Source organism: Neltuma alba, unplaced genomic scaffold (assembly GCF_004799145.2).
Source record: "Neltuma alba isolate B1F8T4 unplaced genomic scaffold, ASM479914v2 tig00002486_pilon, whole genome shotgun sequence".
NCBI lineage: Eukaryota > Viridiplantae > Streptophyta > Magnoliopsida > Fabales > Fabaceae > Neltuma > Neltuma alba.
In genome coordinates, this window is record NW_021632878.1 from 1 (window position 1) to 26,613 (window position 26,613).

General features: G+C 37.3%; 5 protein-coding genes across 12 annotated transcripts; 3 read left to right on the forward strand and 2 right to left on the reverse strand.

Moving 5' to 3' along the window:
* Positions 1–151: 151 nt before the first annotated feature.
* On the reverse strand, positions 152–1,152 carry LOC114729821 (phenylalanine--tRNA ligase alpha subunit, cytoplasmic-like; the record flags this gene model as incomplete). Its single annotated transcript, XM_028916865.1, has 3 exons — positions 902–1,152; positions 399–521; positions 152–244 (listed from the first exon to the last, which is right to left on the reverse strand). Coding segments are annotated over exons 1-3 (363 nt in total), but the record flags the coding sequence as incomplete, so codon positions are not given.
* Positions 1,153–3,286: 2,134 nt separating this feature from the next.
* Positions 3,287–5,498, forward strand: LOC114729739 (uncharacterized). Of its 2 annotated transcripts, XR_003738770.1 has the most exons (4): positions 3,287–3,447; positions 3,665–3,783; positions 4,948–5,043; positions 5,274–5,498. XR_003738770.1 is itself a non-coding variant. In XM_028916776.1 (3 exons), the coding sequence occupies exons 1-3, from the start codon at positions 3,296–3,298 to the stop codon at positions 4,965–4,967; spliced, it is 291 nt and encodes a 96-aa protein (XP_028772609.1). In that variant the 5' UTR covers positions 3,287–3,295; the 3' UTR covers positions 4,968–5,498. The 2 variants fall into 2 exon arrangements, 1 of the variants encoding a protein (XP_028772609.1); XM_028916776.1 differs by having other exon boundaries at positions 4,948–5,498.
* A 2,226-nt stretch (positions 5,499–7,724) lies between these two features.
* LOC114729793 (uncharacterized protein At1g01500-like) lies at positions 7,725–11,154 on the forward strand. 4 transcript variants are annotated; one of them, XM_028916835.1, is made up of 3 exons: positions 7,725–8,183; positions 8,769–9,735; positions 10,552–11,154. In XM_028916835.1, exons 2-3 carry the CDS (start codon positions 9,022–9,024, stop codon positions 10,780–10,782), a joined length of 945 nt encoding a protein of 314 aa, XP_028772668.1. In that variant the 5' UTR covers positions 7,725–8,183; positions 8,769–9,021; the 3' UTR covers positions 10,783–11,154. The 4 variants fall into 4 exon arrangements, with proteins under 4 accessions (XP_028772668.1, XP_028772689.1, XP_028772675.1 ...); XM_028916856.1 differs by having other exon boundaries at positions 8,936–9,735; XM_028916842.1 differs by having other exon boundaries at positions 7,726–8,183; positions 8,895–9,735.
* Positions 11,155–11,823: 669 nt separating this feature from the next.
* On the reverse strand, positions 11,824–23,447 carry LOC114729757 (BTB/POZ domain-containing protein At1g63850). 3 transcript variants are annotated; one of them, XM_028916811.1, is made up of 5 exons: positions 23,442–23,447; positions 23,185–23,190; positions 16,942–16,948; positions 13,732–14,925; positions 11,824–12,522 (listed from the first exon to the last, which is right to left on the reverse strand). In XM_028916811.1, exons 4-5 carry the CDS (start codon positions 14,920–14,922, stop codon positions 12,235–12,237), a joined length of 1,479 nt encoding a protein of 492 aa, XP_028772644.1. In that variant the 5' UTR covers positions 14,923–14,925; positions 16,942–16,948; positions 23,185–23,190; positions 23,442–23,447; the 3' UTR covers positions 11,824–12,234. The 3 variants fall into 3 exon arrangements, with proteins under 3 accessions (XP_028772644.1, XP_028772636.1, XP_028772628.1); XM_028916803.1 differs by lacking the exons at positions 16,942–16,948; positions 23,185–23,190; positions 23,442–23,447 and adding an exon at positions 22,248–22,253 and having other exon boundaries at positions 13,732–15,059; XM_028916795.1 differs by lacking the exons at positions 16,942–16,948; positions 23,185–23,190; positions 23,442–23,447 and having other exon boundaries at positions 13,732–15,178.
* LOC114729779 (probable receptor-like serine/threonine-protein kinase At4g34500) lies at positions 22,286–26,461 on the forward strand. Of its 2 annotated transcripts, XM_028916827.1 has the most exons (8): positions 22,286–22,948; positions 24,047–24,151; positions 24,255–24,377; positions 24,504–24,674; positions 25,332–25,461; positions 25,553–25,762; positions 25,948–26,089; positions 26,141–26,461. In XM_028916827.1, the coding sequence occupies exons 1-7, from the start codon at positions 22,389–22,391 to the stop codon at positions 26,062–26,064; spliced, it is 1,416 nt and encodes a 471-aa protein (XP_028772660.1). In that variant the 5' UTR covers positions 22,286–22,388; the 3' UTR covers positions 26,065–26,089; positions 26,141–26,461. The 2 variants fall into 2 exon arrangements, with proteins under 2 accessions (XP_028772660.1, XP_028772653.1); XM_028916820.1 differs by having other exon boundaries at positions 25,948–26,461.
* Positions 26,462–26,613: the final 152 nt, after the last annotated feature.

Below are 26,613 nucleotides of genomic sequence, written 5' to 3' on the forward strand. Positions count from 1 at the left end.
TGTGCAAGTGAAACTGGTAGCTTTATTTAGTTAGGTTCAGGATACTAATATGAATGTCTTTAATGACCAATGACAATGGCAAGTTAGAAAAAGAAGAATCTAATGAACTTGGCCATCTTCAGATTAAGGCAACAAGTTGACCATAGCATACCTTCCGGGATATAAGTTGTTTTCCTAACTCCACCCATTTATTCTTTGCAGCCTGAGCACAGCCTATTTTGAAGGCAGCGGGGTTTAGCTTTTTCTGCAAGGAACACCAGCTTTCAGTTTTTTTTACCAAAATTTACTGGTACAGTACGAAAATAGAAAATTCAATACAATCCCCTAAAAGAGCTATCAAAACTAATTAGTGAGAACAATTAAAGTTATCATAAATCTTCAGTGTGTGGAATAATAACCTGAAGTTCCTCTTTAGAGATACCTTCCGGCGGTATTGCCAGGAACAGTTGCACTTCAGGTGATCCTGCAGCAGCATATGTCTTCCCCTCATCCGTTAGCACCCATGTCTCCCTCTTAATGTCCTGCATGATAACACGGTTATCGCGAAGGTAAATTCGATCTAAACTATAAACCCGTCATAGAAGCTGCTTCGAGTGCAAACCATTTAAAAAAAAAAAAAAAACCATTTCGAATGCAAACAAGGTTATAAAAAGTAATGTACAGAACAGTCATCGATATCCTATACTATTTTTCATTAAATTTAGGATCTTGCGCGAAGCTAAGTTTTGCACTGTAACAAATGTAACAAAAACAGCAAGTAAACGATCATGGGTAGTGAAAGGTGTAATTTATACAAAGAACCATTGCGACAAGCTTTCAGGGAAAACCAAGAACTCTCATGAATACAGAAGCAGTGGGTGAAGCATAAAGATGGCGATGACTAAGAAGAAATGTATGGCACCTCAGCATCGACATATCCAAAACCGTGGAGGCTCTTGATGACATTAACGATCTCATTGTGGTCAATTCCACGTTCAGAAGCAAAGACACCGGAATCTGAAATTACTTCGCCCTTTTCCAGGTAACTGAGGATTGCTTCTTCTGCCATTCTCAATCTATCTCTGCGCTCCCCTTTGCAGCGACGCGGAAGAGAACGCAGGCCAGGGCAAAAACTAGACTGGGTCGGACTCCGACGGATTTTGCAATTATTCTATCTAACCTTTTTTTTATGGGGCACATATTCGGTATTCCACTTAACTATTAAACTCCACTAGTTTTGATTCGCGGCTTCTCTGTTTTAACAATAAGGCCCGGCCCAGCTCACCAGGTGAAAAGAAGATTAAATTAATGGTTGGTTTTAGGAAAGTGGAGTGAAAAATTTTAATGAATTCCATTTAAAATATTAAAAGAAATAGGATTAAAAGTTTTTAACTAATTTTATTTATTCTTTTATCTTACATTTTTTTGACCCCACTAAACTCATTAAAATTTTTTCTCTACTCCCATATAATTTTCTCATACGAATCATGGGTTAAGAAAAATGGGTATTGAATCCAAAGGAGGATTAAGGGGATATTGGGAATGAAAATCAAATCACAATTTTAGAAATAATTTTACAAAATTCAATATAAGTATGTGAGAGAAGTTTTACCTCAAAAATACTTTTTAAAATTTTTTTAGAGCTCCCAAACACTTTTAAATTTGAAATCACAAAAAGTAAAGAGGAATAGTCCAAATTCCAGAAAAAGGGGCCGTACGGGGAATCAAATTCGAAAGGAACCGAATTTAATTCGAACTTTTATTGGCAGATCTAAATGTAAAATATGGTATGAGCAGTGTTTTGATTCGAGATGCTTAAAAATTAACTTTTTAACTTTTTTTAACTGTCTGAGTAATAATTTTATTTAAAAATAAATTTTAAAAGAGGAGGGGAGGATGATTGAATTCCTGTTTTTCTGAAGGATAAAAATAAAATCAAAGGCATAAGGTTCGAATAATTTGACATTTTTACCTCCTTTACAATGTTTTTTATTTAAGTACTGTGATCATAAGTAGAGCGGTAATATGGGCTCAACCCGCCAACAAATAGCAGGTTGGGTTGATAAAAATTAGGACCGTTTTAAAATGGAAGTTTTGAGCCCATAACCGTCAAACCCAAACTCGCGGCGGGCTAACCCGCAGGGTTGGCATGCCAACCCGTTTAACCATATATTTTTTTGTTGCAAAATTTTCCCTTTGCCTCTCAGTCTCTACACTCTTAGCATAGTCCACAGTACAACAGTGAGCGGTCCATGTCCAACAGTCTAACACGGCAATACTAAGACGGTCCCATTTTCACATTTTGCTTGCGTGTCGCACTCCTCCCAGACTCCCAACTCTCCCAGACCCAGTCTCCCAGTCGCCCTTGGCCAGTCCTAACTCCCAAGTCCCAAGTCCCAAGTTCTCTGCTCTCTGTCTTTGCTTTGCGCCTTTGTCCTAGCTCATAAGTGATGATTGAGCACTTGATAGTTGATACTTGATAGTGATTTGTGTAGTGACATTGTGTTTGTGACTTTGTGGTAGTGTTAATTTGGATTTATGTTTTAATTTGAGATGTTTGTTAAATTATTAAGGACATATCATGTTCATTTAATCATATTTTAATATTTTGATATATTTGAAACTTGAAACTTGGAACTTTGGATGGGTTTCGTGTTTTATTTATAATAATTTTTATTTGCATGTTTTATTTTAGGTATTTAGGAATTTGGGACTTTGAGTAGGTTTTATTTTTAAAAAAAAAACAAAATTTGGCAGGTTGGCAGGTTACCCTCGCGGGCCGGGTTGAAAAAATTCCAGCCCGTCAGAAAGTGATCCTAAAAAGCCCAGCCCGCCAAGCTTCAGGCCCGACACGGGCCAACCCATAATCAGCGGGTTGGCCCATATTACCGGCTCTAATCACAAGTGGCAAAGTATTTTGTGAATTTGGGAAATTATCAACAGGACGATTATATCTCATCTGGCTCAGCCTAATTTTTACATCATGGTAACTCAATATAATTTTGTCTAAGAAAACACAATATAATTTTTGAAAACTTATTAAATATAAATTAATAATAATTGTAGCATCATATTTACTTTGTTTTGTAACTACACTAGACAAACCTTTTGAACATGTTATTGGCAAATTTTATGGAAAACTAAAATAAAAATAATAACTTGGAATTGGCCCCAAAAAAAGGTGATTGAAAGTCAACTTGAACAAGAGCACACGACGTCGTAAAGACTTTGCTTCCGCACCGGCAGGTAGGGTTAAGTGGCCGGTATTCACTCGCCTGTTTCGCCCAGCTTGTGTAACAGAATTTCTGAGTCAGCAATGGCTTCTTCGTTCTGTAAATCAGTGCTAAGGGTAAGCTCAAGGTCTTTCGGTAATCGTTCTAGTAGCTTAATCCAAAAACACCAAAATGCTGCATCTCTACCGGCTATGTTCTCTTCGCGTTCGTCTACGATCATCCCTCACACTTCAAGGTAAACACAACCTCAGATTCAACTCCACACTCTAGTTTCTTTCATCACTTCACTTCTCTCTGCTCATTTTAGTCATTTCGATATCAACATCACCTTTATGGACCAGAGCTGAACTTCGTTATTACTGCTGCAACTGCTCCTTTCTCCATATTGATTTGCACTTTTGCGTTAAGGTTTATTTTATTTTATTTTTCATTTTGAGTTATGGTTGTTGTAGGATTTTGTCTGTACTTGGAAGTTTTGAGTCTATGATGCCTCTTCATACCGCCATTGCTGATGCTAGGCTCACTTCCAGCATCGCCTCCGATTCTACCTGCTGGAGCTGGCTTTCTCGAGGTTCTACTTTAAGTTCTATGTCTCTACTAGTTACAGGCAGTAACGAAACTAGAATTCAACTAGCAAGGGATATTTATTGGACTAAGTCTGAAAATATGACCACTAAAGTGATTCATAACCTAAGAAAGTAAGAAATAAGCAGTGTTGCCTAAAATTTAGGATTCAATTTGACATGACATAAAACTAGATTACATAGCTTTGGCAAAAAGGGAAAACTAAATAGCAATAAATAAATTGTAGTAGCTCCTAAGGGCAGAGTAATGATATACAAATTTATGAAACCAGTGTATTTCAGCCGTCCTTAAAACTGAGTATAATTATTCACAACTTTAAATGCAGCTATACAAGAATGTTTAATTGTTTATCGAATAATTGTTGTTTTATGGTACTTCTTAAATTGATAAGCAATGCCAGTTCGGCAATTACTTTTTAACGTGTTTGAGAGTATCTTATTTGCAAAGGGATGGAAAATGTTTTTTTCTTAAACCAAAAAAAAAAAAAACTCATTGCTATTTTCTTGTTCTTACTTTGCTGGTGTTTTCTTATTCATGCACCAATTTTGAATATAATGCACTTGGTTTATGACTTGTCTGTCGTTTTGTCCAGTAGTTCCTTGACATTTTTAAGCATTTGTATTCCTTTAAACTGCTATCTCTAAGGAAAGAAGACAAAATCAAATGATTAGCTGAACCCGTTATACAGGGTAGTATACTAATTACGAGTTAGTCTTTTTCCGCAAAACTAATTCCATCTGTTTACATATGAGCCTAATTTCTAATACTACGTTAGCTTTAGAATGGCCGTTTGGTATTTTGGCATCTCCACACCATATTCGAGATGCTACTCCAATTGCATATATCCCAATATTGATCCCCATAAAATTAAGACCCTACTTGTTGGAATAACAATTGCAAATATGCGTTGCACCCCTTGGATTATGGAGTTTTGATTTCCAGATATTTCGCATTGCCATGATATCAACATTCTAAATGTAGACTTGCAAAAATACCAGATACTTTGCATAATGGTGTGATATTGCTAGCATAATTTATTGCAATATGCCTCCGTAGTATTAATTGCACCGTGAGCTAGACATTCGGGTATGGATTTTACCAATGTAATCTTAATTTGCATGCTGACACTTTCTTGTACCTTGTTGTATAGGACTTGAAAAAACATTGTGACAAGCCTGCCGGATTCATTCAAAATGAAAGATAAAATGAGAGAAAAATGTCGTTTATTTCTCTGCCTCGCTTTGAGGTAAACAGAGTTTCTAATGGTGAAATTTTGGTCATTATATGGTGGATCACCTATAGTAGACTTACACAGTTGAATTTCTTTATTTGGATGAGAATTGGTGATTGACTTGCTGCTGATTACGTTTTCTCTTTGAAGTTCTCTCTCTCGTTTTCAAACGACAACACTTCCACTCACTGTTTCCTGCAATGTTGCGGAGTGGCCTAACTATTGGATTTATGGTTTTCCTTTAGGGACGTTGAACTGGTGCTTCGAGGTTTCTAGTTGTTTCAACGTTTTAGATAGATGCTGCTAAAATGATCATCTGATTCTTGGCTTGGTTGTGAGTAAAGTTTTCCTCCAAACAAGTCAAGGAACTACCGTATTGACTCTGCTTAGTGTAGGATCCTAAACAATTCGACTACAATGTGAATAGGAAACTCGATCAAATAATGAAGAATTGATGATACTTGATGACAGAATGGAATTTGCTTGATTGTTTTGGTGCTCGAAACTGGGGAATGATGTTGCTCTTGGCATGTTCACTCTATCTTTGCCATCGCATACGATATGAGCCCCGCCAGTGGGTTAACAATTTGAGTGGCTTAAGTCTCAATTCTTATCTCAACTTCACATGTCATCCTTTTCCTCGCCATTTTCTAATCATAGATTGTTAGATAAAATTTTGGACGGCTCACATTTAAAATTTTATAAAATCAACTATAAACTTAATTTTATAAACTATTAAATGTGAATGGTTCAATTGGACGGTTGAAGAGATTGATTTGGATAGTGGACAAAATCTGGACCTGTTTGGTTTTGAATCGCTCCGTTGGCCTTTGCCTCTCCTGTGAGTCTTTCACAAATCAACTAGATTACTAATAGGAGTTAGGTCTAGCAGAAGGGACTAGTTTCTCATAAAGTGGTGAATCAAGGTTCGAATCCCTACTGGAAAAGGTGTTCACATTTAGTGACTGACAGTGTTTCGAATATGATTGCCTCTGATAAGAGGATATCTATGTTTTAGCAAAAAAAATAGATCCCTCCACCTCATCTAGTGGACAAAAGGAATCACGTCATGCTCCCTAGTGTTCAAATTTGGTGCTCGTCCTTTGATGTTACTTTTGAAGTAATTCACATGACATATGATTGGAATACATTCGATCATCTTATTGTTACATTTTTTGCATTATATTTCAGTTAAGATAAAAAAAATTAAAATTCATCTTTTAAAGAAAAAAGGGCAATTCAATTCCCACCCAGACAGTCTAATAAGAAGCGTATTTGACTATATGTTGTCCGTTTATTTTCCTAGCAACTTAATATGAGCATGATATCCATTTCCCTACAAGTTCTCTTGAGTTAATCTCAACCGTCCAAAAAATCTAACGACGGAGAGAAACGACAGCAGGGTACAGCCGATTTGAGGTGCGGTAGAGAAATCATTTGGGAAAATTCCAGCAGGTTGGCATGCGATGTGACCTTGTTGACATTATCTTGGGCCATATGGGTTTCACGTGATGTGCTGGCCGGTTGTGGCCCGTCTATTTCCAATTCTTTGATGTCACGTTATTTACTACTATTGGAAGGGGGTTTCCTCACATTTTTCGTTAAACTTATCGATAAAAGACGACATCCTAATCTATCTATCTACTCCACGGTCCCTTTTCCACAGGGCGCCACGTGTCACATCCTCTTTAATTTCATAACATGCTTTCACTTGCTGCTTATATCGTTATCTCCCGATTTTTCATGCTAAACTAATTGGTAGTATAATGCAAAATATCAACCATTTGTATATTCTTTACAAGGATAGGCATCGCATTTGAACCAAATCTATTCGCCAATTAATTCATATTGTATTACTTAACTGAATTGCCATTTTTCTCTGGCCTTAAAAGTAAGCTGCACTCGTTGGACTTGATTACAAGATGGTCAACAGGCAAAATTGTTACGTTTTATTATTTTTTGTGATTATCATAACTTTAGAAATCATGTTCTTTTTTTTTTTTTTTTTGCCAATTAGAAATCATGTTCTTATTTTATTCTTACAGTAAAACTCAATCTTGAAAGGGGAGCAGTAGTTAGCTAAGTAATATTTGGCAGGCGAATTGACCACAAAAGCAAAAAGAAGAAGAAGAAGAATATAAAATTGATCACAGATGCAAGCATTGAGCCTGAAGGATAATTACACACCCACATAACTTTTTATAGTATATGAGAAATTAAATATTAAGCTTTTCAAGTGCAGAAATATTTTGTCAGAAGCAGACACAATTTAATTTAGAGTACAGAGTTATGCAAGGAAAGAGACCAAGATATTTCGGCTCGAGATAAGGACGACCTAGCAAGGACCCGGCGAAGCACGGGGGTCTTAAAACTTTTTTTTTTTTTTGCATAAATGAATAAAAGATTAGTAAAATAGGAAACAAAATGGAAAATTGCAAAAAAAGACCTTGAAATTACAAAAACACAGATAGGGACCCTTGACAACTTCAGGGCATATTATTCTTGTCAAAACCCAAAGTGAAGTTGTCAAGGGTTCCTATCTGCGTTTTTACAATTCGAAGGTCTTTTTTTGCAATTTCTCCAAATAAAATTAAAGGGGTTTAATGTGGCCAAGAAAAGAAATCTTATACTCTTAATATAAATTGTGATTCGTCGTCATCATAGGATTGTACAGAAAGAAAATAATAAGCTTGTCCATGTTTATTCGATACGTTGTCCCTGTGAAAGTGCATATTCTCGCTGTTGTGGATAAGACCTCAGGAATATTAGGGGCAGAACGAGTCCTCTATCCTAATTACAATCGATCCGGATCTTCTACAACTTCCCTGTGCGTCAAAATTTTTTAGCGAACTGCAAAACTGGGAGAAGAATCCATATGCCATGTTGTCTAAAGATTTGAGTATTTGGGTCTTTCTTATGCTTTGATACAAGTGACGGTTTCAAAAGTGAAAGAAGAGTTCATAGACTCGAGTTGTGAGATTTGAGGACTTGAGTTGGTCTCTGTTAGATTAGATTCTTCTTCTCGTGGCAGTGATTCTGGTTGTGAGCCAAAAGGTTATTTTTGTTCTGTTGGGGGAATCAAAAACAGAAATAGGTGTGAGATCAGTATTCGATTCATTTGGCATCTTCAAAATCAAAGACCAAGATTTTTCTTGGTGAGTTTGTTTTGCTGTTAAATTATTATTTGTGGTATGGTATTCACGCGAGTCTCGTCTTGTCGGTTCCTTCGATGTCTGGTCTCTGTCCCGTATCGCGACAACTTTGTCATAGTCTGCGTTTCTATCTTTCCGATTCGCAATTCCACCGCAAATTTTTCTTCGGTGACAATTGTCCCACTTCGTCGCTCTTCGAATTTCCTTTCCTTTTGATTGTTGCAGTTACATTGTGGGGATATTGGTTAATTAACTCAAGTGTGGTATTATTTTCTGTTCAATCGTAAATTGGTCAAAATCTAGAGAGAGAGAGAGCACTTGCTGCAAGTTTAATCTGTGATATCAGAAGACTTTTCTACTGGGTTTCTTCTTTTGTTTGCTTCTTCCTTGGGTTGGTTAATCAGCTCTCTTTGTCTGTGACTAATTATTTTTTCTTCTTTTTCTTTTACTTTTTTTTTTTTTGTGGTTTTGGTCTACTAACTCTAAAACCATAGCTGTTGATGTTTATCTTATCTTATTGAGTTCAGGTTCCTGCCTCTTTCTTTATCCTTCTAATTCGTTGATGTATCATTTAATTTTCACTACCAGATGTATCCATGATCTTAAGCTGGCAGAATTATTTCCCATATCTCTATTGACGTTAGATTTCGGACCTTCCCCTTTCCGAGTTTCTGTTGACGATAATTTATTAACGTTTGCTTGTAACTTGACCAGATTTCGCATCACTGATATTGCTTCCCGTTTTATGAGTCAAGATCATTTCAGTGGATTGATGTTGGCACAAGTTTTATAGGAATTGAGATGTAAGAATCTCGGTGAGGAGGAGACTGAATGTTGCCGGATGATGGAGGATTATCATAAGGCTAATCGAAATGGAGCAGTTGATAATGGACACATTGCTGCTAGACACTCATATCAACCCTCCATGAAGGGCTCATTACCTTGGCTTGACATAAGAGTATTCTATGTAAGAGTTTGCAAATGTGAGCTTGATGATACTACTCCTGATGTTCTTACACTGAATCACATTCCTTTGAATCCCGATACCCTTCTAGAAGTTAACGGTCTCCGAACTAGTATATACTCCGACGGGGTTTCAACACTTCTCAAAAGAGACAGAGTGGATAGAAAATCAGAAGAAGTGACATTTGTGAGCACTGATAGCATAAGGACGAGTGGTGGTGTGAAGTATGAGGTGTTTGATAATGAAGTCCTTCTGCTTTCTGGGGTTTTAGAGCTACGTAAAGGCAGCAAGGGTCTTGAAGGCGATTCAAGTTTGGATGGAAGAAGGTGGACCATGAACTGTGAATCAGATTTAAGTCCAGGCACTAGCTTCTTCAGGGGGAAACAATTCATGTTACCTGATTCAGCTTCACCAACTATTGAGGTCTACATTGCAGGGTCCTTCTCTGGGACTCCAATTATATTAACAAAGACACTAATGCTCAGTTCTCAGAAGAAAATCATGAGGAAGGGAGTGTTGGATGCAATTCCTGAGCATGAAGCTGATGAGAACCAGAAACATGTTTCTTCAAATCTTGCTTTGCAATTGCAGGTAATTAAATGCTAATCGATTCTTCAATTTCATTTCTGCTATGTTGTGTTTCTTATATTTTGCTTTGTTGATCCATTAGCCAGGTTAACATAATGCCCTTTATGCCTTGTCTGATAGTTGAAAATTGAGCTCAGTGAAACCATGATATCCTTAAATACCGCACTTCTTTGTTTGGGGCTTGCTTTTAGGTGTTCTTGTATAAACTCAGTCTATGGACTTACTGCTCACTGTTTGCAACGCTTTATTTATCATGGCGCCTCCGTGTTAATGTTTCAATTTTTTATTGCTAACTCTCACTCATTCCTAAGTGGAATCTACAAATTTTGCAGTAAGCTGAGCTCAAAGAAGAAAAATCTGTATTTTATCCGTGTTTCTTTTAGCAACTGCATTGTGTTTAAGCTTTGAAGGACTGCTAAGGGCTGGTGTTTTTTTTTTCCCTCATTAACCCATTGATCATTGTTGAACTTTATGCCCCTTTTGAGCAATTTTTCGTTTATTACTTGGCTTCTCATGCCCAATGGAAGTTGAAATTTCTTCCTTTGACAAGCATCGGACATCTATAACTAGGAAATTTTTTTGTATCCCCCGGCAAATACAATTTACCAACTAGAGCGCATGAGCAAAGTCAATTTGGTCCGTTTGGTGTATATGCTGAGTGGCACATAAAACCTGCTCCTCTGATCAGATCCGTAACCTATAATCCATCCAATCCAATGAAAAAAAAATGGTTTAATAGACATAGTCAGAATTTGAAGATCATGTTTGTTTTTACAACAAGAAGAACACATGCTTCAACGTGAGATGGCAATTGTGCAGGGCCCAGATTATTTAGAGCAGAAACCAGAAGATGAGGAATACAATGTCCTATACACAAGAACAGGGTATCAAGAGGAGTTAGAAGATGGGGAACTTTCATGGTTCAATGCTGGTGTGAGGGTTGGTGTGGGTATTGGCCTCAGTGTGTGCCTCGGGATTGGTATTGGCGTTGGACTGCTCATTAAAACTTACCAAGGAACCACTCGCCACTTCAGAAGACGCCTCTTGTAAATTACTCTCTCCTTTTTGGCACTCTCCCTCCTTTCATCTAAAGGAAACACAAGAATGGTTTGCTCAACTGAGTTCTTTTTTTTTTTTTTTTTTTTGCTTTTTACAGAATAATTGTTTTGTTTCTTGTTTTGCTTGCATCAGACATAGTGTAAGTTCAATTCCATCTCCGTGTAGGTGATATGTTCTTGATACACGCTTCTCCTGCATTTAACCTGTGGGTAACGTTTGTTGTGGATGTCTTAAATTTTTGAGTGCTCGAAGTTGAAGGCCTGTTCATAGGAACTTTATGATATGCATGGAAGATATTGGACGCTTGATATGATTTTTGAATTTTGATGCTTTATATGATGAAGTATTCGGTGAATTGATTCATAAATTGTTGGCAAAATTCCGAGTTTTCCTGCATCAAATATCGCCGTAGAGAATTAGCAGTCTAGCATGCTGTTTAAGTCGGAGCAACACTCCAACTCGGAAAGCAAAAGAACGAAGTTGGCAAAATTTAAGAGGGAGAATTACGGGGTAGATGCGGGAAAGTGGTTTATCTTTGGCATAAATTAGTATAAAAGTATCTCAAAAGAATGTGTGGAACGTGAGGGACTAATCTTAGGAGTTAGGATGAGTGAAGAGTGCAAGGTGGATCCAGCTTAGAAAATATAGAAGAAACCATTCTGGATGCGCTTTTCTTTTTCCGCCCGTCTTCCTCTTCACTGTCCCTTCCGCTCATTTTAAGGACATTTTAATGGGAGCCATGGAGCATTGACTTGCACCAAATCCAAAATAAGCGTTTTTATTATTAGTACGGATACAATTTAATATTCATTAAACTAGCTAAACTAATGCCTTTATCAGTTTCCATGGCAGCCGACTCCTTGAAGGTTACGTCTTTTAAAGATAAAAGCATCAAATTTATAAGAATATTTATCGCTACATTTATGTACTCCTTCATGCTTTACTTAGTCTTTATTTATTTGGCAGCTTGAATTCCATCTGACAATTCCTTTATAAAATACAAATAGCTAGAAATATTTTAGTGTATACTACATAAATTTTATGCTTCTTGCCATACCTCTTCTATCCATATGATTACTATCCTTCATAAGTTTTATGCAGAGAAGGAACGAAAAACGGATCTATAAGTATGGGTCCGAGTTTAATCAAGACAATAGTTCTCCCAGCCGAACCAAAAGCGCCAACAACTTATTAGCTATACAACCACCGGAAAACAGGCAGATCAGCTTGATAAGGGAAAACAGTGAGAAACATGCAAATGCAGTCTCAAAAGGATAGTTTCAAAGGGGTTTGGAGTTATCCTATGTGACTGTTAGTTTTTCTCTATACATGTATATATACACGCGCCATAAGTTGATAAAACTTCAACTTCCGAGCACTCGGTGTCCATATGCACATCCCTTGAACAGAAGGTACGCAACAAAGACGCACGCTCGCAGGTACTCATTCACCAGAGGTCTTATTATAATCGGGTTTGACGGGTTGGGCTGCACGCCGGAACCAGGTATTGAACGCTGTGACCAGGTGAGGACAATCTTCCACGTTTCGGGTTGAGAAGCTGAGACAATGCGGCAACAATTCTTGGGCATCTGACATAGGAAGTGTGGAGATAATGCTCAAGAATATTTCCTCCAGCTCCACATACAATGCTTTGTAGGGCGACATTGGTGAAACGTTGTCCTTGCATACGACTAGAACAGGAAGCCAGTCTTCCACAAGCTTCCTTCTTACCTGAACAGATCATTCAGATGTAGACATTAGCATTCTAACGCGCTCACAACTGCCAAGTTCTAGTTCACTCGGACGTCTAGATTAAACGCGAACTATATTATAGTTTTTTAAGACATAGGCACATGAACCTGCAGTAGACTTAAAATGGACAAAAGAAAAGACGAACTCTATGTGACTCAACCAAGTTGTGCTGCTTCTATCACAACTCAGCAAGTTATGCCGAATAGCCTATAATTCCTGAATAAAGAACAAAAATCTGCGACGGTAGCAACACAAAATGAAGTAAATCTAGTCTCAAACTCATTCACAAATCACAAAAAATCAGACTCTCAAAATATACGGTTAATCGACAAAATCAGGTATCCAGTGGGTAAAGACACCAAGCCATAATCTTTAGAGAATCCTACTTGATTTGCATTTCTGAATATTCGTTTGATGCATCAACCACAACAGACCGCTTTCAGAAGTGAACCCAAGTACATAGAGGACCATAAATAATTTATTTTTTCAACAAGTTTAACAGGACATGACAATAGCCAATGGCCATGTGCAGGCAGTAGAAGGAACACACGTCTGTAACAGGCCAACTCTCCAAGAGTCAAGGCATTTCATCTTTCACCTCTCTTCAAAGGAGGGGAAAAAAACAGAGAGATAAGGCGTTTCAATTCCACATATAGAAAACTCAATATCCATAGCCTATACAGACGAGTTGTTGAGATTTTAAAAGAATCCTTAAACCCCAGTATAGCCAAATAAATGCGTGTAGATGAAACTCCGCTTCCAAAATGTAGGAAGAATTAGATCAATTAAAGGGTTCATAAATATATGCAGAGATATTTAAGAAAAGAAAAGGAACAGCGCCATCGAGGTACTAAAAGAACATCCCAGAATAGCGCTTTCAAGAATATCTAACCAATAAGCTTGGCAGCTTCATATCAGTACTAGTGGGCAGTGGCTCACGGCCGTATTCCATAAGACCCAACAGGTTCACATGTCGGGGCAACAAAGAAAGTCCATAATTAATACAGATAAAACATTGCATGAGAACAAGGACTTGAATGCAGATAAACTCTCGCAAGTAAAAATCACATTAGGAATTTAATCAGCCGAAAAGGATAGAACATTCGGTCTCAAAATCATGCCATGTAACGGACTGAGTAAGAGGATTAAAACTACGAATGAAAAGTTTCAAGGCTGAGAATCATTTACCTGTCTAGCAGCCAAAATAGCGCCCGCGGAAACAGCCTTCGCTAACCTGTAAGTGCACCGAAGCAAAACTGCAGGAAGACCCGGGACAATATTCCTCCAGGCATCATCCCGGAATGCCCTCTGCAAATCAGCTGTGAACGCCGCTTGCTCACTCCATTCTTTAACGGCTTCATCAGCCACCCTCAGCTCAATCATTCTCTCCAACAACCATTGCAAATGCCTCCCAGACGTCAACGCTTTGTGCAAATTCAGTCTCTGTAATGCCTCCGTCTCATTATGGTCCCCTCTAAAATCGGGACTGGAATACTCCTCCAAGCACTCCTTCGCAGTCTGCAAGGACGTCTTGAACGCCTTCTCCAGCACTCTCTTGGCCGATTCCCTCGAAGAGAAATCCCGCAGAATCTTGGCCACAAACGCCTTGACGAATGCCGTGTTCTGATAATTGTAAATAGCCGACGAAATCAAACCTTCAAGCATTGCTTCGCAAGAGTCCTCCCTTACAGGAGATACCCTCGCAAGAAGCTCTTTCGACTCCTCCTCGCTGAGAAGAGGGATCAAATTCAACACTCTCCTCTCTTCCTCTTCGGACCAAGGCACTGCTTCCAGGAAAGTAACGCACGAACGAACGCATTCCTCGAACAGCAATTCTAGGGCAACTGGAAGAAGATCCAGAGCAGTCGACGCACTATCGATCGTATTAGCGAAATCATTAGTGTACAGCAATTCCAGCACCGTGAGATGAGACTGAATGGCACCCGAAGCAAGTGGGACCCCGAGATTAAGCTTCAACAAACCATCAGACTCTTGAGGACGAGACTGGCCACTCCATCGATCCGATAGAATGACCGAGAAGTATTTAGAGCGGCGGAGAATGTCAGAGTGAAGGTACACGTGAAGGTCGGAGGTAGACACGGCGGGATCGACAGAGCCAGAATCGGAGGAAAATGAAGATCCAAGCGGAGAGCCGCTATCAACGAAGAGGCGGAGGATGACGTCGGCAGTGGAAGAGTCATTGAAAAAGGGGGTGGTGGCGCTACTGCCGCCAATGCAGGGGGAACTACGAATACGGGGGTTTTGGGAAACTACACAGAGGGATTCATCGGAGAAGGAATTATCAATGACGGCGCAGCAGGAAACGTTCTGCCGAGTGGGGGTGGCGCGTGGCCTCTTCTTGGGGCCGCCGGTGATCATTTGGGAGAGGGAAGAAAACGAAAATCAACGATCAATCAATTGAAGAGAGAGAGAAATACAGAGTTAATCAAGAGGTAGGCGTTTAGGGGTGATGAAATGGCTGGAACAGGAATATGAATGAAGAATCCTCTGGCCTTCTCCAGGAAATTCAACGCAGGAACGTCCAGAGTGTGTTTTCAACGCGGGCTGCGCTGCTATGGAAAATCCCACTCTCCGTTCTCAGTACTTCCAATTATCCACATATAAATTGCATTATCGTGTTTAATTTAATTTTTCATACATTTAAATAAAATAGAGGGGACAGACGATTTTTGGGGGTCCTAAGCTAATGTTTATCCACGGGAGTCCGAATGATGATTAACAGCATGATTCCGTGAAGGGGAATAAAATGTCCATCTAGGCTTTTATTGCACTCCTAGTGGATAAGGGCGGTAATAAATAATGAGGATGAAGACAGAAAAGTATGATTAATTCAGTGGATTCACCGTGAGTATGGATTTTGTCAATCAAATTCATCATGGCCGTCATTTTGATCCAACAATCCACATCGCATCACTCCACTGCCACGCATAATAAAACGCTAGGCTTCATTTGTTGAGTTCGGTGCAAAAGCCATCCACAGTCCCTGAGCGCGAGCAACACATTCTTCATCTGATGTTTCCAGAATGTGGCTCCAACACACGCGATCCCCGCTCACCTCATGCAAGAGGGGAAAAAAAATCCCTGAATTCAACGACTCGCGACATGCCACGTGTGTAGACCGACCATAGCAGTTTTTCAATACCACACAACGACGCCCGCCTTTTTTTCTGGTTGGGGGGGGGGGGGATTGAAACGGAGACGATGCCATCATGAAGATAAGCAGTGCCACATTTAATCAAATCAACATCTGTTGAGGCGGCAGTTCCTAAATAGAGTAATGTTCTCTTTAACCCATATATGAAAACTAGGAAAAATACTACTTCTTCCGGTTCTAATTATAAAAACTAGTTGATTAATTTGAAGAGATTAAAAAAATAAGTTAAGTTAGTTATTTTGTAATAAATAGATGTTGTCTAACTACCAAAAAAAAAATAGATGTTGTCTTTTCTAAAATATTCTTTCTAATCAAGTTTATTACCTAAAACTATCATTATTAAAAGGACTATCTTGGAAAAAAATACATAAATATGATAGACAAAGTGAATTGGGGTCTTATAATTAGAACCAAAATAAAAATCAAACGATATCTTATATTAAAAATCAAAGGTAGTACTTATTAGTATGTACACGACGAAAAAAATAATCTATATAATATGCAAACGGGGTTTTTCAGTGCTTGCCTCTTTTGAGAGCGTTAAAATCAATACGTGGAATACTAAAATCACAGCGGGGTGTTTGGAATAAAATTTTATAAGTCATATAGTTTTTACAAATGAAGTTTAAATAAATTGAGTCTTTCTCTTAGATCAAGATATACCTCCAAACTCAAATAGTGCTTATAAAAATATTTACAAATTGTCTATGAACAAGATCCTAACATCAACAATGAGATTCGAATTCACAATCTTATGAGTTATGAATCGACTCTTTATTAATCAGACAAACTCTTGTTATCTTTATAAGTCATATAATGGTCACTATGCATATATTGTCTTTTTTTTTTGGCCACACATGGGCGTTTTAATATGGAAAGTAATCTTATTCGAGATATTATTAAACATTAAACGTGGACATTTCTCTCAACAAGAAGTCAAACTTTGATTGAGCATGTTACGAGAAACTAACCTATTTCATTGAACAAGTTCTGTTGGTACGTTCATACTGTCTTCAATCTTCCATGAATGCGATAGAGTGGGAAATTTCCCACTTTTTTTTTTTTGCTAAAAAAAAAGATGTTAGACCAAGACCATTATGAAGGAACATGCTAGCCAGATGGAGAACGGGCCTTCCCCATTAAGTTTCAAGAAGTGGCCCAACAAAAAAAAAGGGGGGCATTGATTAATGCGGAAATGCCAATGGGGGACGGCCGAAGAAGTGATTGATCCTGCCCCAAAAAAACCAAAGCCTACTTGCGTACGATCAGGAGTTTCAAATTATGCACATTGGTAGACAACAGAATATGTTAGCTGATGCATCAGTTAAGCAAAAAATTTCAAAATCCGGCTACTTTGATTCAGATTCATGTCCGGTCAATTTAAGGGCTACGCTTCTTAATAAATATATGGGATTTAAAGGGTGTTTGGATAAGAACAAAACTATGGTTTCAAAAATGCTTTTACGGTATATAAAATAAATACGTGGAGGAGTTTGTTTCGATTTACAAAAAAGTGCTTCTAAAAAATGATCATGGGGTTATCCAAACACCCCATTAATCCTACTCTCTAGTCTACTTTTCCACTTTGGGCCTTAGCCCTCCTCAGTAGCAAAAAAAAAAAGTGAGGCAGTGATTGCCAAGTATGCTGCTTTGAATCTGGCCGTGATCTTCAATGTAAAGTGCTGGATTCAACTGGACTTACTTTTTCTTCAGGTAAAAACACCCAAAAAAAAAATAAAAAAAATTATTTTAATTCTCCTTAAATAATGTAACTTGATTTGTAAATATAAAAATTTAACTAATAAAAAATAAATATGCAAATTTAATTTATAAATGTAATTTTTTGGTGACCTCTTTATATATATTTTTTAAATCTGAGACATTTGAATAATTTTTCCCAAAAAAAAAGTTAGATTCACTTAAATACTACAACAATATGCTTATAGCATCACAAATTTGATCTCATAAGTGATTATAGATTTGCAACTAAATCTGACCCAAAAAAATCTAACCAAGAACTGCTTATTGTAATTAACATCACTCCACAATTCTTCATATGTGCACTGACGTTACTGTATACGGCAGAACTCAAAATTAAATAAGATAACATTATTCCAAAATTTACACCCAAGGGCTTATTTATAATCAAGGCACATAAAATTCACAATAACTTGATAATTTTGAAATATTTTCATTTAATAATTGCTCTGCACAATTATCCATGCGATTAACTACAGATTAATTTAATCTCACCATGCTTGTCCATGACAAATCTGAATAATGGTCTCATCCCAATATATTCAAAAACGCAATGAAGCAGTGGCAGCATCTTTATGGCACATGGGAGACAACGCTGTGCCGTTCAGGATATGACTTGGATTCCAAAGTCAAAATGCTCATCATCTCACATCATCATGGATATTTGATCCTACATGCGACATGGGATAAAAATTTTGCAAACTATCTCAATTAATGATTCCACTCAAGATAATACTAGTTCCGGTCTTAATTATAAGAGTTAATTGACTAATTTGAAGAGATTAAAAAAAATTAAATTAGTCATTTATAATAAATAGGTATTATCTTTTCTAAAATATCCTTGCTAATCAGGCTAGAACTACAATTATTAGAAAGACTATCTTAGGAAAAAAATACATAAATATTAGAGACAAAGTGGATTGAGGTCTTATATTTAGGACCAAAATAAAATTCAAACGAGATGTTATATTAAGGACCGGAGATAGTATAATTCTTCTAATTCATTAAGTTCGGAATTATGAGAATTGACTTGTTTAAAATAAAAAATTGTTAGCCATGTGGTATTATCACCCTATACTATAACATTGATAGAAAATTTATGTATTTTGAGGAAAATAATCATGACGTGTTAAAGAATGAATATAGAAAATTTGACTTTTTCTTCCCCAAAATGCTTGCTTGTTGTAGGATTTTTTAAACAATTACAATTATTTGCGAAAATCTCACAATAATTTTTCCTAGTTTTTTTAAGCGATTCGTGACCTTCAAGATGTTTGACTTTTTGTGCAACCATTGATCCCATTTCTTAATGTCAAAGTTAAATTGTTTCACAAGCTTAAAACTGGGTCCTCAACCTATTCTATCACATGAAACCCTATCGGTAAACTAGTTTCTTATAGAAATCAAAAGTTTAATTTAACTATTGTGACAACACAGTTTGATTTAATTATTTATGTGGGCGTTAATTTAATGATATTAACTTTAGTTAAAAATAAAAACCTCTAAGGCCTCCGAAAACAAGTTCTATAATCTAAAATTTAAAACGACGACCGTTTTAAATTAAATATATAACATTGAGAAAACGGCGTTGTGTAGATCAATATTAATATAAGTTGGGAAAAAATATCAATATTAATATAAGAGTTGTTGCAATTTAAATTTAAATTAAAAAATGCTTCTTTTTCACAGCATCCCGATTTCAATTTTTAAACAGCACATGTCAAATTCTATAATATAATTGTTTTTTTATAAAAACAAAAAAGAAAAAATTCAACCATCTTCCGAGTTCAAACATAAATCCATCTATGTTCCTGACAAAAAAAAAAAAATCCATCCGTGTTCAAAATATAAGAAGGTGACTTTTTTTTTTTCCTCATTATTATTCCTTTTACTACACGCTCTTTGTGATCACTAGTGCTACTGCTATGCAATTTCCCTGAAAGACATTAAATACTAGGCTGCGACCGCACCAGCGCCTCATAAATCATAATGTTTCACGAGCCTTGAGTTCTTTCATTAATGCTAATATATTCATTCATTAAGAAATGAAATTCCATCGCCGTAGCAAGTAGATCCAAGTCTGGTTTGACGTTTTTCGTTATTTTTTAAACATAAAATAACATTTATTTCACGCTACCGTTGATTTGGTAAAATTTCATCAGAAAAGACTCTATTTAAAAACCGTATTAAATGCATGTTTAATCAGTTTCACGCAGTAACTGCGCATCAAATACGCTGGGGTTAAAAAAAAGATAGCGACGGATCATGACGCAGTATCTGTAAATGTCATTACTGAACCAGCCAGATGGAGTTACCAAACTAGATGGCAATATTTTATTGACTCTGCATGATATATCAGGGATTTTAACCAAAAAAAAAGGGGGGGCATTGGATTTTTTTTTTTTAATAACTCACGCAGGCATTTTATTTTCTAATAGAGAATTTAAACGGACAATCTCATATTTCAAAAAAACACTTAAGAGAAGTGTTCGATATCATTGACTTACAAGACTCTGCTCAGGTAGTAAATACTCATGCAAGAATAATAAGAAGGATTAAAAACTCCATCGAGTATTAATTCAATTAACAAGATGCAGTTCATACTCATGAGATGTTGGTTTAGACCTTGTTACTATTTTATTGATAGTTCTTAGTTTTGCCTGTGATAAATATAAGCTCTGTATGAGAATTTTTATTTCCCCTTGAATATAAAGTTTAGTTTCCTCTTGTTTTCTATGTTAAATTACTACTTTCATCCTAAATAAATCACTTTATAGAGGAAAGTTTTGATCTTAAATATAAATAACTTATACTCCTCCGGTTGTAAATATATAACCTAACTGTTAAATTAATTTTGATCCTAGATACACGACTTATTTTTCATATTTATTATTTTTTTAAAATTATTCATGTGAATGTTTTATCAACCATAATCAAGTAAGTGAAAGAAAAATGATTATGGTATTTTAGAGAAAATATGTCACATTTCTTATGATTAACTAACTTACTTAACTTTTTTAATCTAATCAAATTAGTTAAATATGTCTTATATTAAAAAAAATAGTATATTTCAATGTGATTCATTTGGAGAAAGAAGTCTACGAATGACTAGTGATAGAGAGAGAGATAAAACTTTAATGATGGTAGAATGAGACAGTTTTATCAATTTCATACATTTACTGGTAGGCCAAAGTAAATGTTACAATTACAAATGACATATGTCGAGGAGAACTGCGATCAGTACGTTGAAGATGTATGCTGCGGTTGGGACGGGACAGGGGAATTGATTGGGGAGGGGTGGGAAAGTGTGAGGAGAGGTTGGCTTTCAGATGAAGTTGAAAGGGAAGGCAACTAATAACGGAGAGAGAGCACACGTATGCAGGAAATGGCTATCATCGGAAATTGACACAATGGAGGAGGTGCAAATAAAGGGGGGGCAATTCTGGTGGGTGAAATCAAACGGCGAAGCAAAACTGGGATCAATCTAACAAAGGGTTAGGTGGCGTGTTGCAGTATCAATATCTCAGATTCTCATTCTTCACAAATTGACATCAACATGTGTGTATGTAACGTGCTTATCCACATACCCTCAAGCTTTTATTATCGCGTGGTCATCTTCAACATAGGGGGTGTTTGGCAAAACCAAAACCACGGTTTCAGAATCACTTTTCCGTAAAACGAGGTAATCTCTTCCACATATTTATTTCGTAATCCATAAAAGCACTTCTGAAACCATGGTTTGGTTTCTATCCAAACACCCCCATAAACTAGTTCGTTCCTAATGGGGATCCCTCATGACACCCTCGGCTGGTTCACCTTCCATCTCACATCAGCCCTTCCCTTTGTCTCTTTCACTACCTTTTATCCCCTCTTCCCCTCGCATGCATGATCATAATTACATTAGTGTGCTTTTTTTTTTTTTTGCCCATATATATGGTCTTATTGAAGACAATTTCATTCAAAAAACTGTCAATACTAAATTAGTAAATATAGAAATTTCTCTTAATTAAAATTTTGAATATTAATTCATACTAGTTTCTTTTCCGAATGAATGCATCAATACGTTGAATTCATACACCTTCATGTTTTGAATGAGTTTGTGGAGAAACCTTTTTATTTTTATAGTTTTAATTATAAAATTTTTAAAATTAATTCCCAAAATTTGAAATAAGTAGATAAGGTGATCATTTTTAATTAATATGCGGAGAATTTATTGCATTTTTAAATTTCTTTTTAATTTAATGCCTGGAATTTAATGGGTATTGATGAACAAAGTCCCAATAAATAAAAATATTATAAATAATAAACAATAAATATGGAAAATAAGAAAGAACTGAAAACCAAAGTCTCATGAATCTTTATATTCAGGAGCCAAGGAAGCCTTTCCACTTAAAACTCGTGTAATATTTAATTCCGAATCAGTGAATCGCATAGGAAAATTTTGGTCAAAAAAAGAATTGCTTGGGAAAATATAAAACAACTCACATTAAAATACACCTAGATATATCTAAATTTTTTCCCCGAATTCACTCTCTCGAGTCCTGCCCCACTGGCCCACCAAGTCGCAGTGGAGAATGGCATTCTGGTAATAACATGCAGCGTCCAACCCCAGAAAACAACAACTGAACGCCTTTCTTTTGGATCTTTTCGTTCGTTCCTCGGCTTTTTCCGGCTCTGTATCCGTTGAAACCCCACTCTTTAACAACAGTCCCTCTCCCTCCTCTCTGTCCCTTTCCCAAAGGGCATTCTCACTCCGATGCTTTATTTTCACCCTCCGCTAACAATTCTCATCAACCAAACGCCCGCAACGTCTCTCTCTTCACCTCTCTTTCACTTTCGTTACCGTCACTTTTCCCCGTGAAATTTCACTCACCACCTCCCCCCCCCCTCTTTCCTCACCTCGTCGGAAGCAATGGCCTCCGACGACTCTTCCGGTCATGGTCTTCCTCAGCTCTCTAAGAAAACTCCATTTCTGGGTCTGAAGCTTTATTTCGTGATCGGCATTTTCCTTCTAATCGTGCTTGTAATTTTGCTTCTGGTCTTTCTGTGCCTTCGTCGGAATCGTAGCTCGACGAAGCGTAAAATGCGCGTGAAGCACAGTTCGGGGATGATTCCCTTGGTCTCCAAAGAGATCGTGGAAGTCAAAGCCTTGGATCTCGAGCAGAATTGTGAGCAAGCAGAGATTAAAATCGAGGATGAGGATCCGAAGAAGGAGAAGGTTGAGATTGAGGTTGAGAGAAGAGGGAAGAAGACGAGCGACGAGAGTGATGTGTCCGGCGGCAGCCGCAGTGACGTGTCGGCGGACGCACCGAACATTGGGTGGGGCCGATGGTATAGCTTGAGGGAGCTGGAGGATGCGACACGTGCGTTTGCGGAAGAAAGTGTGATCGGTGAAGGGGGGTATGGTATTGTGTACAAAGGAGTTCTTGAAGATGGGTCGGTGGTGGCTGTGAAGAATCTTCTGAACAACAAGTATGCCTTAAGTTATTCAAATTTATATGCGAACTTGACTGTTCTAAGGTTTTGTTTATCCTTATTTTGCTCCCAAATGTTTCCTGCATTATTACATATTTTTTAGACTTTCTGAATACTAATGCATCCATTCCCTGTTTCTCAGAAAAATCATCCATTTTATTTCGAGTTCTTAACTTCTACAAATACAAACTTACGTGGAAATGACTTGACATGGGAAAACCAACTGTTATGGCGTTGATCTAGAGTCTAGGAGAAATAGTTACTGTCGGTTGGTACCGAATTTCCTGATCGTTTCCAATTGTTTCGTGGAACACTAGGAAAAGTAAATGGACACTTCGTTGTTGGTCCTCTTATTCTACTAATCATCTGGGGCCTGGCTCTTGCTTCTTTTTCCCTTGCTTTTGCTTTTTGATTATTTATCCTATTGGTCATAATTGCTGTATCTCATCTTTCCCTTTATGTGAGATACAAATCTTGATCCCGAAAAGACTTTAGTCTTCTTTGGAAACGGAAATATATGTGAATAATATTTAGTGTTGATGCAAGATTTATAAGCTGACATGCTTTACATGCTTTTCACTTTTTCCGACTCGTAACCTCGAACCCTCGCAAAAGATAGAGCACAGTAACCAAACCATTCATTGACAGACGTTAGACGTATAATCGTATCAATCATCTCTTAACGGACATCTCTAATATGTTACCTGATTATTCGTGATTAGTTCAGCATTTGGGCTTGCTTATGTTGGTCTGCTCGAGTCCATTATTTCTTTCCCCGGTATATGACTTGCCATGCACGGAGAAGGTTCAGAGAGAACTACTAATTACCACTTGAATTTACTCTTAAAGAAAACTGAGAACACAAATCCAACAACGGTATGTCTCTGCCTAAGCATATGAATTCTTTGTACTGCATTAACAAGAATCGAAAGATCTCCAAACGAGGACAAAGTGTACATAAGATTTATTGAAGGGGTTGCAACTTTTTTCTACCATTCTATTACTTGCTTGTAATCCTTTTGGATTTTTTTTTTGGTTTTTTTTTTTTCCTTTTGGTAACGCCCACCTGATATTCCTACCTTCTTTGTAACTAAGAGGTCAAGCGGAGAAGGAGTTTAAGGTGGAGGTTGAAGCCATTGGAAAAGTAAGGCATAAGAATTTGGTGGGTTTAGTCGGATATTGCGCTGAAGGTCCTCAAAGGTATTATTCTGTTTACATGGCAATCGTTCTTTCAATTTAAGGTCTTTTTGCCTGCAAAAATTCCTCTAAAATTATGTGAATTTTGCTTCTGCGGATCATCCAGGATGCTTGTTTATGAGTATGTTGATAATGGAAATTTGGAGCAGTGGTTGCATGGTGACGTTGGGCCTATTAGTCCCTTGACATGGGATATAAGGATGAAAATCGCCATTGGGACCGCAAAAGGGTCTGCTTTTTCATTTCTCTGTTTGACTTCATTGGAGATACATTCTGTGACTGAAAAAGGAAAAAAAAATGTTATCATGCTCCTTGATTGATCAAATTGACGTTTTTTTCCTACATCATGAAACAGGCTGGCCTATCTGCATGAAGGGTTAGAACCCAAAGTGGTGCACCGGGACGTAAAATCCAGTAACATTCTTTTGGACAGAAAGTGGAATGCTAAAGTATCAGACTTTGGACTAGCCAAGTTATTAGGCTCTGAGAAGACCCATGTGACCACACGTGTAATGGGGACATTTGGGTTAGTTTCTTCCTCAACCTTCTAAACCATTTGGCATTATGATTCTTCTTTCAATACGTGGTATTAGAGATTATGATTATTCTTTCAACAGCATAATGCCCCGTTTGGATTGATGGAAGAGTTTTTAAAGGAACTGGAATCAGAATTGAAATAAGAAATGGAATAGTATTGGGTTATAAAAGCATGTTTGGCATGCAGAATGGCAGATGGAGTCCTTACATTATGTTCAACTATGTATATTTATATATTAAAAGACTAATTTACCCTCTTTTTTTGGGGGGGGGGTGAGGTTACAAATGAGAAATCCTTGGAATCCAATCAATTCCATTGTGAGCCCGATGGAATCCAATTCTGCCTTTTTCCCTTGAATCAGGATTCTTGGGAATTGTGATTTGTTTCTACCAAACAACACTTAATGATGATTCCTAGTCTAATGCATTTTGGGCTTGAGGATTCTTTCCTACCAAACGGGGCCTAACGTGTTTTGACTCCTTAACATGACTTGGGAGTCTTTATAACTAAGTGGTCAATGCTTCAACTGAGATCATGTTCATAATGAAACTATACATGGATCTTGACTGATTAAGATGTAGAGTTGAATCTTCACGTAGATCATTTATTTTGTTATTTCATGTTTTTACCACTAATTTTCCACAGATACGTTTCACCTGAGTATGCAAGCACGGGAATGCTTAATGAGGGAAGTGATGTGTACAGCTTTGGAGTTCTACTCATGGAGATAATTACAGGAAGAAGTCCCATAGATTATTCTAGACCACCTGGAGAGGTGATTACGGGATTTCTTGAGCCTTTTCTTTTGTAGCATACCATGAAACACCGGACTCTTATCCCTGCTTTTGTGCTTTGATGTGGTTCAGATGAATTTGATCGATTGGTTCAAGGGAATGGTAGCAAGTCGTCGTGGTGAAGGGCTGGTAGATCCTTTGATTGAGGTTCAGCCCTCTCCAAGATCTTTGAAACGAGCTTTGCTGGTTTGCCTGCGCTGTGTAGATTTGGACGTCAGTAAACGACCAAAGATGGGTCAAATCGTTCATATGCTTGAGGCAGATGATTTCCCCTTTCGTTCTGTAAGTCTTTTTCCCAGGCCACTCTTCGACATATCCGTGCCTTAATGATATTACTAAAAACAAATCAAGTCTGAGATTTCGAGCATGTATCATATAACTGAATATCTTTGATAAGATATTTAGTTTATATTGTGAAAGTGTTGATTTTAGCTTCCTTTGATGTCTAACTACTACTCTTTTGACAGGAACTTCGTACAATAAGAGAGAAAGAGCCCGTTGCTTCTTCGCATTCCACAATTCCCCGTAAAGTTCAATATCCCCCCAAGAATGTGGATTCTATAGAACAGTCAAGATGGAGATGATTGTAATACTGCTTCCTCGTGCCAATTCATCTGGAGGATACCACAATTTTATTTGTTGTAATGTAGTTTGTTTTTGTTTTTCAAAATCACAATGCAATTTAGCGATGTTCGATTTCTTGTATTGCGAGCCATTGTACATCATTTTACAGCGAAGTTGTCCCCCATTTTCCCCCACTGTGCATATATCTTTTTTATAGCGAAGTTTCCCCCCTTCCAGTCAGTTTTTGACACCATTTTGCTGTATTATATTGTTTTGCTAAGAGATTAGCCTTCTTGTAAAGACACGCACCTCTACAGTCTACATAATTTTACTAGCTTGGGAATCCTAGACCCTCACCCAAATGTGTATTTTTTCAAGTGAAAATTGAGCTCGATGCCAATGGCCTCTTCTATTTAATTTATTACCTCTTTTGGGGTAGAGCTGTAGGATTTGAGACAAAAATTGTGTTGAAACCTTTTATTTTAAATGATGAAATCGATAATCAATTTTTCCGGACTACATTTTAAACTGCAGGTAGCTGGTATGGATGGAAAAAAATAGTTTATGGA